The sequence below is a fragment of the Juglans microcarpa x Juglans regia genome, chromosome 5S (assembly GCF_004785595.1).
Source record: "Juglans microcarpa x Juglans regia isolate MS1-56 chromosome 5S, Jm3101_v1.0, whole genome shotgun sequence".
Classification (NCBI taxonomy): Eukaryota; Viridiplantae; Streptophyta; class Magnoliopsida; order Fagales; family Juglandaceae; genus Juglans; species Juglans microcarpa x Juglans regia.
Window position 1 is genome coordinate 9,819,494 of NC_054603.1, and position 17,198 is coordinate 9,836,691.

Sequence of the window (17,198 nt, forward strand, 5' to 3'; positions counted from 1 at the left end):
TCTTAGCTTGTGATACCGAGTAGGGAGAGATTGTAGAGAACGTTGCAAATGGAGTAGGGCTGGGTTGAGGTAGTATAGAAGTTCTTTTACGGGCTTTGTGAATTTCCTTTTAATCTGCTTCAGACTTGGTGGGATGCGGGGAGTATGGTGTGCAAATGAATGAGGTCAGAAACCTTTTGGGGTTTGGGTGTGGAACAACATTAGGAGAGGGTGGGGGGACTCTAGTTCCCTCGCTTTATTAACCTTATGGTGGGTGATGGATTTATAATTTTTTATAGTAGGATGTGTGGTATGGGGACCAACCTTTCAAGAATATATGCAGAGGTGTTCTCCAGAGGTGTTCTCATCACAATGAGGTTTGAGATGCAGTACACTTGCAGACCTCAGATAATGTGCTCCAATGGAATTTCATAAGATCAGTCCATGATTGGGAGTTGGATATGTTCTCTTCATCCTTCAATCCGTTGTAATCTCTGAGGTGGAGAAGCGGCAGTGCTATTGAAATATATTGGACTCCATCCGAGAGACAGAACTTCGAGGGTAATTCCTTTTTCAAACTGCCTCTCCCTTTAGTTGGCCCTTCTTTTCCCTAGAAGTGTATTTGGAGAAACAAGACGCGGATTTGGGTAGCATTCTGTGTTTGGATTGCTGCCTTGGGAATGATTTTAATAATAGATATTTTGAGGAAAAAAATATATGCTGGTATTGTAATGGTATTGTATATGCGAAGAAAATTGGGAAAATATTGATCTATCTTTTACTACATTGTGAGCCAGCGAGGAGCTCATTGGTTGCAATTTTTAACACCTTTGGTTGAGTGGATTATGACTAAGGGGGTGATGGACTTATTGACATGTTGGCAGAATCCTTGTGGGGGCCACATAAATTCAGAAGTTTAGAAGATGACCCTCTATGCTTGATGTGGTGCATCTGACAAGAATGCAATGTCCAAACTTTTGAAGACTCAGAGAGGATGGCAATGAAGCTAAAAGCCATATTGTTCAACAATCCCTATGCTTGTACGAAAGCTCACAACAGCCCTCAAGTTTCTAGAATCTAGCCTATATTATTTTAAGGATTTTTGTTCTTTTTCACCTTATTGTCAGTTGGGTCCTTTTGTATACTTCATGTGTACTTCGGTTGCACCTTCCATAAAACTTGCAATACTTATCAAAAATAGATTTTACAAATGTGGAAGATATCTCTTTTCAGAACTTTTTTTATATGTAGACGGCACTCTTGTATCGCTGTATCATTCGCCAGTTATGGTGTAGGAGACTGTGGCTTATAAGCCTGCTGTAAAAATGAGAATTCTTGAGTTGAGGCAGCTGGGAGTGAGTGGCAAGGGAGCAGAGGGTTGGCTTTTGCAAATAATGGTCTCGCGCATTTGCACGGTTCTTGAAACAGCAAGGCAAAATGGCCAAGATGAACAGCCTGTATATTTAGAACAATTATAGTTCTCTCATGCTTAATCTTCCCACCACATTGACTTGTTTGTGGATGGAAAGAAAAATAAATGTCTTTGAGGATGTTTGATCGTTCACCCCTATATGAAACTTTTTCTGTACCGCTTAGTCAGTATTGCTAAAATGTTTTTGTTGATAGGCTACTTTCTTAGCCTTTTTGGATTTTTTATGCTGGTATTTCTTCCTTTATTGATGTGAGTTTGTGTACCTTGCATGTGCTGACCCAAGATCTCATTTTTTATTTTGAAAATCGCTGTATCATACTTGATGAAAAAGCATCTGATCTGATAAGCTATGATCTGTTTCAAATTTGCCAAAAAATTATTCAGCTTAATGCTCCTTGATTACATTGTAGGTGTAGTATACACACTATAAAATTTAAGCATGGTCCAGTATGCGCTTTGTATGTCAAGAGCTCTACCCCAAATTACCAGAGCATGACCATTCTCCTCTGGGTTGAGGTATGGCCATCACTGGTTCCTTTCCCATAGTACAGATTATATGAAGTAAAAAAGTGATTGCTGTAACACTAAAATACCCATCCCTAGAGGTTGGCTCAAGTGGTAAGGGCCTTGGGCTAGGTGGTATGCTTCTTCCAAGTTTAGGTTTCAAACCCTTAGGAGCAAACAATTTCTAGGGGCCATTTGACTGGTGGAATTCCCCTTAAATTGCTTGAGGTGCACTTGTAGGAAACTTCTTTATGAGGGCTTGTGTATCCCCAGGATTAGTCAAGACTTTGTTTCTACACTACTATGACAATAAAAAAGATAGTCCGTTATGCTTGTTTCCTCTCCTCTATTGTTTTATATCTACTTAATCCTAATCCAATCATGCATTTTCTTTTCTATGGGGAAATAAGAACATATGTCAAATTGGTATCCATTGGAAGTTGTTTTATTCTATGAATTAGCTGCTTTTCTAGAAAATTTTCTTGTTCCTTTTTAGCATAGCTGTGAAAACAAAATATCTCTCTGAGAAAGGACTTCGTTCTCTCTCTCTCTCTCTCCCTCCTTTTTTTTGGTGATTGGAGGATATAAAACTCTTCAAAAAGTATAACACAGTTGGTACCCAAGTATTTGGGTAGCACATGAGAGAAATTTGATGAGAGAGAGAGAGAGAACTAAGAGAATAAAAATGGGACTGAAATCTAAAGTTTAAAAAGTACAAGCAATCCATGGTTAAGGAAAAGAGTTTGCAACTCAATATCATCAGCCGCTCGTAAAGTGGTCCAATAAACAGAGATGTCAACTTGATATATTAAAGATCCTCGCCACCTAAAATAGAGCGTTTTGTTTCTTGCCAAATGCACCACATAAGACACAAGGGAATAACATGCTAGATCTCGCCCCTCTGATGCATACAAACAACTTTCCATCATAAGTCTGCAACCTGAGATAGTCATTCTTATTTGATTTAGTTTATGTTAAATAGCTACTTTCATTCATGCTGCCAGTCCCCTTCTTTCGAAGAAAATTATATAGATTTTCAAGTTTATAACTTGATTTTTCTTTTTTGTGATACAATTCCTATTACTCCTGGTAGGTTTCCCTCTGTGCACCTTCTCTGCATTATATCCAGCCCATCATTTTATTCAGTTTCTATTAGCCAGTATGTTGCATGCTTGGTTTGACCAAGTTCATCCATATCCCTGTTTAATTGATGGTTAATTATAGGTTTTGTGACGCTTGGAATAATATTAATTGTGGTGCAAAATATGAAAATGTGTTGCCTGCATCTTAGAATTGGGGAATCTTTCTTTCTTCCATAAAAATTATACAAGAGGTACCGTCCTAGTAAATCATACAACTACTTGGTTTCCTATATCTCTATTGGGAGGTAGTTTCTATGGTCGGTACATTACCATTGTTGATTTGGTGACACAAGCTGGACATAGTTTCTATTTAGTTAATGAACTTGGCTTATCAGAAAGCAAAAGAGTTTACAATCTCTTTTCTTACACTTTTCAGATTTAGTGATTGATTCAAGTGCATGGATCAAGAAGTGGAGAAATCCTTGACTCTGGCAGAGAGTTTAGACGTGTCTAACTCAAACCGTTCGAACCACATAACTCGTGTAGGGAATCTGCTGTTTCGCCAAATGCTTGTGGGAATTAAAGATGGACGCTTTTTCTTGGGCACCTTCCACTGCATAGACAAGCAAGGAAACATCATTCTCCAAGATGCTGTGGAGTATCGTAGTACCCAACGGTCCTCTCCTTCTCCCATGGAACAGAGATGCCTGGGTCTCATTCTCATCCCCTCCTCTTGTCGTTCTTCATGTCATGTGGATAGTTCTATTGAAGAGCAATTGTCACTGCTAAAGGTTTAGGGATTGAGAGCAGTTCTGAACTTCATAAGTTTTATGCTCGAGTCAATGAATAAGAAACGTGACATTTCCCTTGTTTGTGATTATTATGTTGTCGTATCCTGCATCGAATAACTGTAACAGGCTGTTACTAACAGCTTTGCTTTTAAGTGAAAGCATTTGTTGTAAGATTTTCGCTTGAAATAATGTGATGGAGGAGATGGTTTGACCACGAGCATACAGAAGAATGCTTGTTTCTTTTATCCCCTTCTTTTCCATAGGTGGTCATGAGCATGAATTTTTTAGAATATGTGTATCTTCAACTACGTTTTGACTATGAACGGTATATTTTTAAGCAAAGTTGCTTCTGCAATTGAGGTTGTATTTTTTATGTTTTAAGCAAAGCAGCCCAAGAAGAAGGTAAGAAGAATTTGCATCCGGACAACAGTCTACGAGAAGGAGTTTTTTGAGAGGCAAAATTTACTCACTTGCCATGAGTTTCTTTCAGGGATATGAGTATGACAAACTTTAACTTAAAATCGAAGCTCAGAATGATCAGCATGGTGGAAAGATGCATGGTGAGAGAGATATTATGTTATATTATGATAGAAAAACAAAATTCTCTTACGACGAAAATTATACAAAAATTCAAGAAATGCGAGACGGAATTTTCACACACCATATAGTTATAACATGGTGCATCTATTCAAAGAAGCCCACTAAAATTATGCCATTTGACAAGCAAGATCAAAACCTGTCTTTATAAGATGTTCCATAGACAATAAGATAAGGTACAGTTCGAACAACGGTGTCGATTGGTATTGCAAAGTTAACACCAGATGATACTCCTGTCCCTGCAATTCAATAATAAACCAAAATCATTCATAACTTTTGAACATAAGTAGTTTAGCTTCTAGCATCTTTCCTTATATTTGATTTCATCATGGAAAAAAGGGAAATATAAATCTTTCCATATTTAGTAGTACTACAATTCATAATTCACTCACCTTTGCGAGTAAAAGTTGCTGTATTAACTCCAATGACATGGCCATGTGAATCAATTAATGGCCCACCTGAATTACCTGAAAAGATTCCATCTGGATCAAAATGGTGTTTTTGTGCGTTGGTTTGAAAGCTATACATGGCATTTATCCCCCATGTTCCTGTTGAAATTTATGTTCTAATACAAGTTATTCTGAAAATGATTTAGATGCATTTAGTAAGACTACAATTTATAAGATCCTAATTATGATTGCTAGTAATTTATGAGTTTTAAGTTCATAGTTAGTGAGAAAAATTGGACATTTTGGCCCATTTGAATAGTGAAATGAGATGAGATGAGTTGAGATGGTTTGTAAATAGTAGTGAGATTATTAGTTGAAATTAGATGAGATGAGATGAGATTATATGTTTCATCTCACCTCTGTATCCAAACGGGCCCTTTATCTGCCTAATACAGAATCACGATGTTAGTAACTTGTGTATTTTAAGTCTGTGGTCAGTGATAAAATCATACGACTTATACGCAAAGACTAAAACATACTCATTATGATAATAGGTGTTGATCATATAATGGTGACATTTAATAAATATGTTGATAAATTTAGAATATATTGAATAGGACTATCATGAGTTTGCTCCTATTAAATTATTATCGACTTAACAAGAGTATAATTAGTTTAGTCCTATGAGATATCTTTCCATTAACATATGAAAAGAGAAATATTTGAATCCCATTCGATTTAGGATAAGAATGAAAGAAACTATTCCTATGTTATCAAAGTTAAAGAATGAAAGAATAAATCTTACAATTAGGATATGCTCCAAAGAGTAAAAAGACTAGAATGATCATTCCATGATGAACCATCTATCCTGTGTTGTGTGCATTACATGCAGGGTATAGATGAAAACAATCAAATATAAATGTTCATGTGATGATGTGGAGCGCAAACAATATCGATCTGCACAGACATCTTTTTGTTCTTCTTTAAATCTTGAGATGAATGATTGTGATATTGGAAAAGGGTAGTCTCTTTCAAAGACTGAAACAAGGTTGTAAGAAGACAAGGCTCTGTTACAGCAATGGAGCAGGGGAAATGGAGATCAGCCAAGTGCCACTAGGTAATGGCTCATCGTTTTCAGGGTAGCTAATTCTAGTGGTCTGATTTTACAATCCCTCATTAATAACAAAAAGCAACTGCTGCTTTTAAAAAAGAGTATGCTTTTTGAAAGTCAACAAATTCCATATGATGGGCTTAAAAGTCATTGCATAAGTTGATATGATCTACTTAATAAAAAGAAAAGGAGATGTCTATCAAGACGTTTATAAAAAGACTTTTAACATATTTGAAAGGAAAGTGTAATTTACCTGCGTTGATATCAGCATCTGTTTGAATAGCTCCTCGAATAGCACTTCCATTTGGTGAAGGTATCTCCCTTCCTAATCCACTGACTACCTGCACGACTTAAAGTAACCGGTACATAGATGCTGGGTTTTTTACTACCAATAACCTACTGGATTGAAATATGTAAGCTAAATACACTAGAGGACCTACATTAAAAGGGGAAAATACACTTTTGACCCCAACTAATTAAGTGTTTTGCACTTTGCACCCTAAACAATTAAAATTAACACATTACACCATCAAACTACAGCCAATTATCAAACAGAACCTTCGTTAACAATTAGGATTGTGCCCTGTCACCTTTTTTCACCATCTTAATGGCCAGACCTAGCCAGAGGGAGCTGTTTGACAAAAAGTTATAGTTAGAGGATGCAATTTGTCAATTTTGATTGTTTGAGGTATAAAGTGTAAATTGTATTCATCCACAAACTACAAAGTATGTCTTGATAATTATGTGAGAGAAAATAAGTTCAAAGCTAAACTATTTCTTGAAATTAGATGAGATGAATAAAATAAAACATTCTCCATTGACCATTCAAAGTACTTGAAAACATTATTGCATGGTTGAATAAGTAATTGAAATAGATAATGACCTAAGTTCTAATATTACATGGTTCACTACTACCTACTTGTTCTCAAAATAATTTTTTAGTGATATTAAATGCATACAAATCATATCACAGAAATTTACCCCAGTTGTCAGCGTGTTCTCATATCCATAAGGATTTCCAATGGCAAAGCAGCTCTGACCCACAAGTAAGTTTTGTGAGGTGCCAAGAACAACAGGCTTTAATTCATAACCTTCAGCATCAACCTGCATATGATATTAGTTTAGGCATCACAAAACATTTTCTGTATTGCAAAGAGCAGCATGTTTTATTAATTATATATGGAGATGACATTACTTAAGATACCAATGCATATATATTATTTTAGTCACTGTGAAAGTGACTAATCCATGGTGCAGGTCAAAGTTGAATGGCATTCTGTCTTATCTTCCACCAATACTTTAGAAAGAATAACATTAATCCCAGCAAAGCTAGGTTACCCATCCTATAGGAGCAATGTTGTTGACTCCAAGAAACAAGGGCAGACAAAGGCATCAATTGCTGATTACTGTGATATTAATCTAATAATTTTGTTGGGGTGCCAGTTCAACAAACTGAACTATATAATAATGATTCTATGCAATGTGATGGGTTTTTACAGTTCTAGAGTTGTCTGTCTGGCTGCAGCTAGGTGGTCTTTATTTAGACACTTTGCATACAGTTGATGATTGAAACTACATAAGCTTCCATACAGTTTAGTATGCTAGCCAAGCATGGATTTAAATTTAACAAGCTCCAACGCGGGTTAGGTCTCTTCTTGTTTTTCTCAAGAATGATAACAAAGAAGCCTCTAATTGGGCCAGCCATGAGTCAAATCCATTTAGCTTGGGGATTCTTAAAACACTGATAAGACTAATAGAAAATGCACCATTTAGCTGGAGCTTGGCTTTAAAGGTGACCTCGTATTCATTATCTGTTAACAAGTCAATCTCCATGGGACTTCCTTTATTGGATTTGAAAATAAAATTTACTAAGGTCCTACGATGGTCCAGTCCACCATTGGGTTTTGTCAAGTTGAACATTTATGGGTGTAGTTTGGGGAATCCTGGTGAATGTGGCGGTGGAGAGGTAGTTCGGGATTACAGAGGGGGAATCTTGGGTGGTTTTATGGCTTATTATGGAAATGGTACCAACACAATGGCTGAGACTAAGGCTTTTGCTTGATGGTCTGCGAATATGTAATATGCTGATGCAGTCTAATCTCGAGGTTGAAACTGATTCCAAAGTGTTGGTTAACTGGTGGAATGGACAGGGTGATGTTCATTGGGCTGTGCAAGAAGACTGGGAGAGCATTGCTTACTCTGCAAAGGAGTTGAACATAGTAGTTAGACACATATATAGAGAAATAAATCAAGTTGCTGATTTTCTTGCTAAAGAAGGTGCCAAAGGAAATATGATGGATTTTGAGCGGGCCCCCAAAGGAGATAACAGGCCTGTTGAGATTGGATAGGATAGGATTGCTGGTAATACTTTGTAAGTAATAGGTTTTTGATCTTTTCTTATAAGGTTTTTAGGGGCGATGAAGGTTGTTTCCACGGTTTTACTCAGCCATAAGTGAGGTCTTTAAATAAAAATACTACTTTAAAAAAAAAAAAAAAAAAAAAAAAAGTCAATCTTCATAGCTTGCCTTCAAAATAAAGTTCTGCTTGGATCTTGCATCTCATGACAATCCCCAATGAGACTCTTAACAGCCCAATTTTAACCCAAGCTTAAGAAGCTTGGTTCATTTCACAACCATACACCCCATGTTATCTCACACAGATTAATTGGCATAACACTTAGTGTTTGTGCTATTTGTTTGACAGGTCATTTACCTCTGCCGTAGTCAATTTCATCACAATCATGTAACCAGCATAATTGTCACAATAAACAGTGGGATTAGGATAAGTTTATGTCATCTAGCATTAATTATTTTTTGTATCAAGTAAAAAATCTGTTCAACCCTTCCATGTATTCAAATGTTCAAAATAAAACTTAATCTGGTTATGCAGTGAACACTAATGAAGATAGATAGTATATGCATTTCAAAATGCTATGCCCAAATATAACAGTAACTTCATCTTTTCGGCTAAATGATCATGATACTTGTTTATAAGCCTTTCAAATATTTATTGCAGCATGATATCAATTATTTTAATCAAGAAATAGATAAATTTAAGCTTTAGTTGTTATAAGCCACTTTTGAGCTATTAAGATTACCTCTTTATGTTATGTTTCATAGAGGCAGACAGTAACGAATACAACTATTATGAAAGCTTCCATTGGATGGCTAACTCACTCTATGTTCTTTTTCAGGATAGTATGTGCAAACTGAGAAGGATTATTAAACATTTTCCTTAGACAGTCAAGTGAGCAACTATTTTTGTTATCAGGTCCCTTTATTCTGACCTAAAAGTTCACTGCTTGCACCATGCACCTAGCCATTACCTCACTTGTCATTTTTCTCGGTACCCACATCCCACACCCATTTTTATGATAAGTACCCACATCCAGCACCTGGAATTTGTTTGGAAGAAACCGGCCACACATCTCACATCCTTGGCATTTAAAGCTTGCCATGTAACCATACAGTCCTTGGGAAGCCGATTAAGGTTCACGTAGATAATTTTTATAACAATGATTGTTTTTGTGATTAAAATGGAGGACAAGAATTTACCACTCCACTCTTATCTCAGAAGAAAAAAGTGATCATCCATATGGGTAAACTTATCAGAAGCATTTTGACGCCTCTAAAAAACATAAGCAGTTCTATTTATAACAAAATAAAATACAAAAGCAATGAACTAATTATTTATTTATAATGTCACTATGTCTTTCATAACAGTGTATGGCTTAAGCCTTATTCTGAATGAGGCACGTAATGGAATATACCATAAATTGATTCCAGCTTTTTCCCATTGAGAAAGTATTTGTCCATATTAATGATGAGGAGCTCAAAATAATAGCAAAGAAAATACCCTATAGTTTGACTGAATACCTTAAGTATAGCCAGATCATATGCTGGATCAACACCAACAATCTTGCCTTCCCTGTAAAAGCCATTGCCTTTTGCATCTACTAGATAAACCTGTCAAAAACGCACCAGGAAAACATTACCACTCAGAGAAAGGGGGCATTACCCTAGATCAAGAATAACAAATTTATTTGGTACACCCGCAACCATTTTGGGAAAAGAAAAGAACCAAAAAGGAAAATTAATAAGAACTAGAAGAAAAGGAACTAAAACCTTACAACGATGTGCACCACTCCCATCTGTAGCCAGTTTAGCTACAACATGGTAGTTTGTAACCTGTCATACACAAAAAGGAAAACTGAATCTTCTTGATAACACTGGAGGGAACCATAAGTTGCAAGGAAAATAATTAATTGTGCTGATGAGTATGCATATTCCTAACTTATATCTACAATTCAAACTTACAGCATACCCCATCTTGTAATTTTCTCACAACAAGCACAAATTCAGGTGCATGTGTAAGTAACAGCAGAAACTATGAGAGTAAGATTTCATAAATTTATTATTTCCTATAATTATATTACATTTACCTTCAGGAATAAAAAAGTATGTCAAAATTTCAGGTCTTTCAGGGAAGTGAAACATTCAACTCAACCTAGGTGCTGCATGATGTTTTTTTTTTTGCACAGATAATCCAGTATGTAAGATTTCTCTAGGGAATCCAGATATCAGCTCAGAAAAGAATGACTGCATGACTACTGAACTTAGCAGATAAAGAAAACAAAGAAGAAATTGCATATAACACTACAAGACGGATTCAGATAACTACAAGGGAATGCTTACAATGTGACCAAACTTATCCCAGATGAAGCCTGAACCTGTCCCTTCAACTTTTGCATTTTCATCCTCAATAAGATTGACGTCAGCAGAAGAGGTCTTGGGGATTTTATCAATTTCAAGGTCTTTAATGAAGACAACAGAAGGGGAAGCTTCCTGCAATAATTCAAAAATAACTATGCCAGTTAAAGTAACATATGCACGGCAAAGATAGAATTTGCATATGTAGAATAACAAGACAACATCACACCCTCCCGGGGAAAAAAAAAATACCCCAAAAATCATAAAGATAGGACAACCATTATTATCAATGCAGATGCTTCTCCAGGTGCTGCTATACGTTATTGACTGCTAATTCAATAACAACAATTAAGGTCTCTTTTCTCGAAATGCTTGTGCCATTATTTGAGAAGGCAATTAAGCAGCAGATTACATAAGCGATGCAGCATATGGGCAACAAAAATAATGAAAAAACTCTTAACCCAGATGCGAATTAGTCATGAATGTTGATCACATCAAATTTTTCCGATCACTGACTTTAGAAACCAAATGGGGAAAAATAAATTTCACAGAAACACAAAATAAATAATCAGCTGGAGAGCACCATAAAAACAACTGCAGAGAGAAGAAAAAGTGTGACCCGGAGAGGAAGAGACCTGGAAAAGTTGCACTGCTCGGTCTTCTTCTTGCTGAAGCTCATCCAGTTGTTGCTGTTGGGCAAGTGCAAGGTGAAACGAAGGTGGTGATGAGGAACTAAGAGTGTTAAAATTGAGCAAGGAAGCCACTAAAACGCTTGGACCAAAAACTATAGCCCTCCGACTTGTCAGGTACTGGCTCTTCTTCTCTGAAGAATTTGAGGAAGAGGCATTAGTAATTGTGTGAATTGGAGAAGAGTTCACCGGCCGCAGAGAACCCAACACCATCACCATGTTATTTTCGTTCTTACACGAGTCTCCAACGGCCCAACTAATAACTGTTTCTTTTTTCCTCTTTATTTTCTAGGATAAAGTAGGCTGTCCGGCCACATGCAGGTTCCGAACACAAAGCTTTTGGTCGTCTTAAATCGATTCCATAACAACAAAATCTAGTTGATTTGGGCTTTAATTTATTTAAGATAAATGCTTTAATTATAAATAAATTTTATAAAAATAAATTTATAAATTAAATTGAATGTATAACATCAAATTATAAAATTAGTTTTATTATAAAATAGAAGATTAATTTGTGAGATTATTTTTACAAAATTTTTATGTGATTGTACCATTTCTCTTTATTTAATTGAATTAAAAGAAATTTTGATTTGAGATTGAAGTTGAAAAAAGTGAAAAAGTTGAAAAAAAAAAAGACTGAATTTAGAGAATATTGTTTGACAAGCGCTTAACATTTGCTCGCTCTAGCGAAGTAAAGTTTGCTTTATTAGGTTTTTGGTTTAATACTTATGATATTTAGATTGACATTTGGATTAAATTTTTATGATATTTATATTTAAAATTATTCACATTTGTTATTTGGATTCTAAATCTGGATTTTCACACCATTTTAAATAAATTAGTATTATTGAGATGGTGAACTTAAATTGATAGGTCTATTGGCTCTTATTATTATTATTATATAATGTAATTTTTGAACGAGACCAAATGAGCGGATGATTAAAGGAATTTAATAGATATCTACCTCATTGAAGGCATAATGCATGCAAAAAGAAAAATTATTATTGATATTATCATAATTATATATATAATGTAGTTTCTAAACAAAGTCAACTGAGCAGGTGAAAGGATCTTAGTAGATGTCTATCTCACTAATACATTATGCATAACACATAATGCATGCAAAAAGAAAATTCATTCTTATCATCATCATCACCACCATCATCATTATATATAATGTAAAAACGAAACCAACTAAACAGGTGAAATGATCTCAATAAATATCTACCTCACGAATTCAATATGCGTAACACATTAACTTTCATATATATTATATAGTCATTACATGAGATAATCTTGTATTAATGTGACAGCAAAAAGTTTTCCTACTTACTCCTCTAGCTAGCTATAAATTAGAAGGGGTTGGTGGGAAAATTTCGTTTGGTTACTCAATTCATGATTATAACTTTTTTAAATTTTAATATAAAATATAATAAATAATTTAACTTTTCAAATTTTAAAATAATAATAATATTAAAAAATAATAATCTTAATTCAACTCAACTTAACTCAACTCAATTTAACATCTAAACACAACCTTAATTTCTCTCATTGAGGAGAAGCAAGTCCCGAAATAGGTATACACTCTTGGAAATTTATTCGAACAAGTCTCTTTCATTTTGCTGTAATTGTGAAAAGCGACTTTATGCAATTATGCAGTGCATAAGGGGCGGTGGGGTTGGTTTAAATATTGTAGAGAAATTGAAGGAACCCATTTCCGTCGCTAGACGTAACTTTATTTTGCAGTAATCATTGGATAAACAGTTCTTTTTTATAGAAGTCGGTATTCAAAACACAACCTTCGTTTAATCGTCTTATCAGGTCTTATTTATTTTTAGAGATAAAATAAGAAGGATTGAGATTAAAATTAAAAAATAAAAGAAAATATTATTAAAATATATTTTTTAATATTATTTTTATTTTAAAATTTAAAAAAGTTAAATTATTTATTTTATTTTATATAAAAATTTTAAAAAATTATAATAAAAAGATTGAAAAATTTTAAAATTCTCAAAATTTTAAATTTTAATCTTAAAAGATCACTCAGAAAATAGTCCTCCACAGAGGCTTTGTCCACCAACTGCACCAAGAAAACACCTACTTTACTATGATTTTTCAGAACATAGGATAGTTGCAATTTGCAAAACTCTGTACCATGTACAGTTCTAAGTTCACATGAACAGCTTTTTTAACAGGAATATCGGAGCAATTTTTGTCACCAAACTTTCATTATATACCTGAGAAATGATTTTTACAAATTTAAAATAGATAAATCTCGTACAAATCCTTATAAAAAAAATAAATTTCACTTTAAAAAAGTATAAATATATATATTTATATATAGCTTAACTAATTAATAGGATTTGTATCCAAACAATGAAAGATATTAGCATCAACTTTTATAAAAAATATATATTGTAAGTCATGCGTTTATTGTAAATATACTAAATAAATTATGAGAGTGCATGGTAGAATAAAAAATATTTATGTTCTAACTTCTTTTATTTTTTTAAATAATTGTAATGGATCTATATAATAAGTAAATGGTGCAATATTTACACATGATCGACTTGTAAGAATAATTAGCTGTAGAAGTGTTATGTAGTGGACTTGATCTGATAATAAGTTGCAACTAATTAACATATTATATATCTTAAGTTAAAACTCTGTTTTTAAAAAAAAAAATTAAAAAATTAAAAAATTCTAGCAATGTTGATTCCAAAATAGTAATTAAATAATTTCGAGATCAGGTAAAAAGCTCCATCTTGGATATTTGCATTATCATGCAATCTTATTCACAATATGCGAGGAATTCAATTACAAAGAGAGTATAAATCCTTTTTTATACATATAATCTTCGTCCACAAATATCTCATATATTGTGTTATGGTCTAATTTTTTTAATTGACAGTAGGTATTCGGGAATAAAGCCCTTTATAATTATTCCGGGAGGGATTGCATTATAAGCTCCCAACAACTAATTTCTCGTAAATACATTTTAGATAATTCAAGAGAAAATTTGTCAAATCCGTTGGTGTCAAAAATATTAACTACAAAAAAACTGCTTATTTGTAAACGGTTATTTTCAATAAAAATGATTATTTCCTGTCAAAATGAAAATTTTTTATTGCAAATAATCGTTACGTTGCAAATAATCCGTCAGAACATCTAAATACGACCTGCATAGCACCATTACGCCATCTCTAATAAGGTAATATATATGGTACTTAAATCGTCAATCATTAATGATGTGTTTTGATTTTACTAAACCAAAATTATAATATGTTTGGCTTTAAAAGTCATAAGCACATATGGTTATCAAAAGTTTGTACTATTATCTTGTCAAACACATTAATTAAACCAAAAGAGTATAACATGATGATGGCTAGGCAAAGTGAAATGAAACTGAAAGTAAAATAAATATAGCCTATAATGGCAATTAATAACTTATAAATAAAGCAACAATAACGTGCAAGTATATATCGTTTTCCTTGGACCTCCATATTTCGGAAGTAGAAAAATGAAACCAATTAAAGTGGTATTTTTTGGAGAGAGACAGCTCTAGCAAGCTAGCAATTACGTGCAGAAGTCCAAGGCATTTACACTAACCAACATGGAAAGATAACAAAAACAAAGTAAAAGACATGCATAGGGAACAGAAAAAGGACGTACTACAAGACACATCAAACTAGAACATAAATAAGAGAAACTCAAAAAAAAAATAAAAAAATAAAAAAAAAAAAAAAGAAGAAGAAGAAAAAAAGAAAAAGCAAGCAAGCTACTCATCATGTTTTTTTCTGGATTATGATCTAGTATTACTAGTCTTCATGTTCTATGGAGTAAGAAGACTTTTCCTATTCCTATTTTATATTTCGCTGAAATTTCTAGATACATTACAAGAAAATTACTTATTTATTACATACTAATTATATTTTCTGTCAAAATGACTAGTTTTGGCTAAAATGAGAATATCCTTATCACAAATAGTCATTTTTATGGTAAATATCAACTCTTTATAAATGTTGATTTATCTTGTAGTGATATGATTGAAGCCGAATCTGTCTATTAAATCTATCAATAAACTCTTCAACTCTTCTGTTCAGTTCCTCATCGGACATGGTTGAAAACTCATTATCTTCCAATTGATCATCACTTGGTTTATCATGCTTTTGATCATCATTGTCAGACATGTTCTTGCTCTCGTCATGAATCACGAGGAGTTTATCTTTTCCTGACTTTCTTCCACGAGAACTTCTTGCATGAATCTTATGATCAGCTTGTGGGGTAAGAACCTGCTTCTTTTCTTGCAAGTTTTCATGATTTCTAGGCTTTTTCGAATCATGACTAATATTGGCCATGATAGATTTACTTTCTGGGTATAAATATTGATCCCTTTGATCTTCAGCTAATATTTCTTTCTTTTCTTGAAAATCATCATCATCATCATGATCAACGTCCTCTCGCTTGGGATCAGTACTTTCTTTGACAACATCTGGGTATTGTGAAACGAAGGATGAAACGTTATTTTTCACTTGGCTATGCATCATCATCATGTAATCTTCATAAAGATCATCATGTTTCTCTTTGGACGAAGAGAAAGCACCATAGTCAGCAGCAATGATGAGGATGAGAGTGTTGGAAATGAAAAACCAGAACTTGGTGGTGCTGAAGAGGGTATAAGAAGGAGATAGATTGAAGGTATAAAAGACAGAAATATAAACAAAAATGGAGAGAAGAAAGGCAAAGAAGGAAATTCCCTTGGCTTTTTGAGGATACTCTTCGGAAGAGAATTTGCAGATGGATTCTCCCACCCGATTTGGTGGGGTTTTGGACATGTTTAAGGAAGAAAGTGAGAGGCTGATTATCGTGGGAACAATTCTAGGGCTTAGAGGTTTTTGCTATGTTTTGGTTCATTAAACTTGAAGTTGGGACGTAGATCATGTTCGGTTTATATAAGATTAATCAGGGTGCATGTTAATAATTGAACAAATCCAAATAGTCATTCTAGTATCAAGTTGGTGTGTAGAGTACACCATTCACACACTTAAATGATAATATTAGATTTGTAAGATTTAAATTTTAAAATATATCTTTCAAATCAAATTATACCACGTAGATAATATATGATATAGAGATCTTAAGATAACAGTATTCACGATAAATTTCTTTTTAATTTTGAGCAATGCTACGCATCACAACTCTATTTTAAGATTAAATTTTCAGGAAGTAGAGGTTGTTGAGAGATTGGAAGAAGCCAAGAACATTGTACTTTAATTGGTTGTGTTTTGACAGCTACATAAGCCAAATTTGCTAAACCAAGTCAAATAGCAAATGCCAAGTCATCAAAATAAGACATGATCATGATCAGCACAATATATGCCATGTGTCTGATCCGTATTCAACCAACATTCTGTGCTGTCAACCACGCCGTACGTCATAATTTATGTGTTTTTATTTTATATTTTTCTAACTTCTAAACATAGACCAACATTAATTTACTTATTTGTAACTGAGTTCTTCTATTTATAAGTGGATATATATATATATTGAAAATATATCATACACAATTAATTTAATAAAATTTAAATTCCTTTTTCTATTTCAAATTAAATCATGGTTAATTGATTTGCAGGATGTAATTATCCCCTTATAAACATATCCAACTGGCCTCCTAACACCCACAAGAGTTATAATTTATAAATACGGACGGTGTAGTACCGTCGTTTTAACTTCTAAAACATGATTAGTGGTTGATCCACGTGTCAGACTCCAAATTGCGGTCCCACCATTGAGAAGTATTAATTATATATGATAAAAATAAAAAAAAGGATTTGACTGCGAAATCATCATCTGGCAAGAAGATCATCATGTTGGGTTCACCATGTTTCTAGACATTGAAAAAACACCAAGTGTTT

At 33.8% G+C, this 17,198-nt stretch overlaps 3 protein-coding genes across 3 annotated transcripts; 1 reads left to right on the forward strand and 2 right to left on the reverse strand.

Annotated features, from left to right (window-relative positions):
- The first annotated feature begins 3,455 nt into the window (after positions 1-3,455).
- On the forward strand, positions 3,456-3,794 carry LOC121267077. Its single transcript, XM_041170955.1, has one exon. It carries the CDS (start codon positions 3,456-3,458, stop codon positions 3,792-3,794), a length of 339 nt encoding a protein of 112 aa, XP_041026889.1.
- A 582-nt stretch (positions 3,795-4,376) lies between these two features.
- LOC121268024 (protease Do-like 5, chloroplastic) lies at positions 4,377-11,580 on the reverse strand. The gene is made up of 8 exons (XM_041172126.1): positions 11,230-11,580; positions 10,580-10,729; positions 10,010-10,072; positions 9,761-9,850; positions 6,867-6,989; positions 6,139-6,226; positions 4,778-4,852; positions 4,377-4,624 (listed from the first exon to the last, which is right to left on the reverse strand). Exons 1-8 carry the CDS (start codon positions 11,500-11,502, stop codon positions 4,518-4,520), a joined length of 969 nt encoding a protein of 322 aa, XP_041028060.1. The 5' UTR covers positions 11,503-11,580; the 3' UTR covers positions 4,377-4,517.
- Positions 11,581-15,296: 3,716 nt separating this feature from the next.
- LOC121267078 lies at positions 15,297-16,178 on the reverse strand. Its single transcript, XM_041170956.1, has one exon. It carries the CDS (start codon positions 16,116-16,118, stop codon positions 15,297-15,299), a length of 822 nt encoding a protein of 273 aa, XP_041026890.1. The 5' UTR covers positions 16,119-16,178.
- Between the last annotated feature and the right edge of the window lie 1,020 nt (positions 16,179-17,198).

What these genes read in the sequence shown, in the direction of transcription:
- LOC121267077 (XM_041170955.1), top strand. Translation starts at nt 3,456, where the DNA reads ATGGATCAAGAAGTGGAGAAATCCTTGACTCTGGCAGAGAGTTTAGAC.
- LOC121267078 (XM_041170956.1), bottom strand. Translation starts at nt 16,118, where the DNA reads ATGTCCAAAACCCCACCAAATCGGGTGGGAGAATCCATCTGCAAATTC.
- LOC121268024 (XM_041172126.1), bottom strand. Translation starts at nt 11,502, where the DNA reads ATGGTGATGGTGTTGGGTTCTCTGCGGCCGGTGAACTCTTCTCCAATT. An exon ending in GGGATAAGTTTGGTCACATT is followed by an intron (nt 10,073 to 10,579) that starts GTAAGCATTCCC and finishes TGTGTATGACAG; the next exon opens with GTTACAAACTACCATGTTGT. An exon ending in ATGATCTGGCTATACTTAAG is followed by an intron (nt 6,990 to 9,760) that starts GTATTCAGTCAA and finishes TATCATATGCAG; the next exon opens with GTTGATGCTGAAGGTTATGA.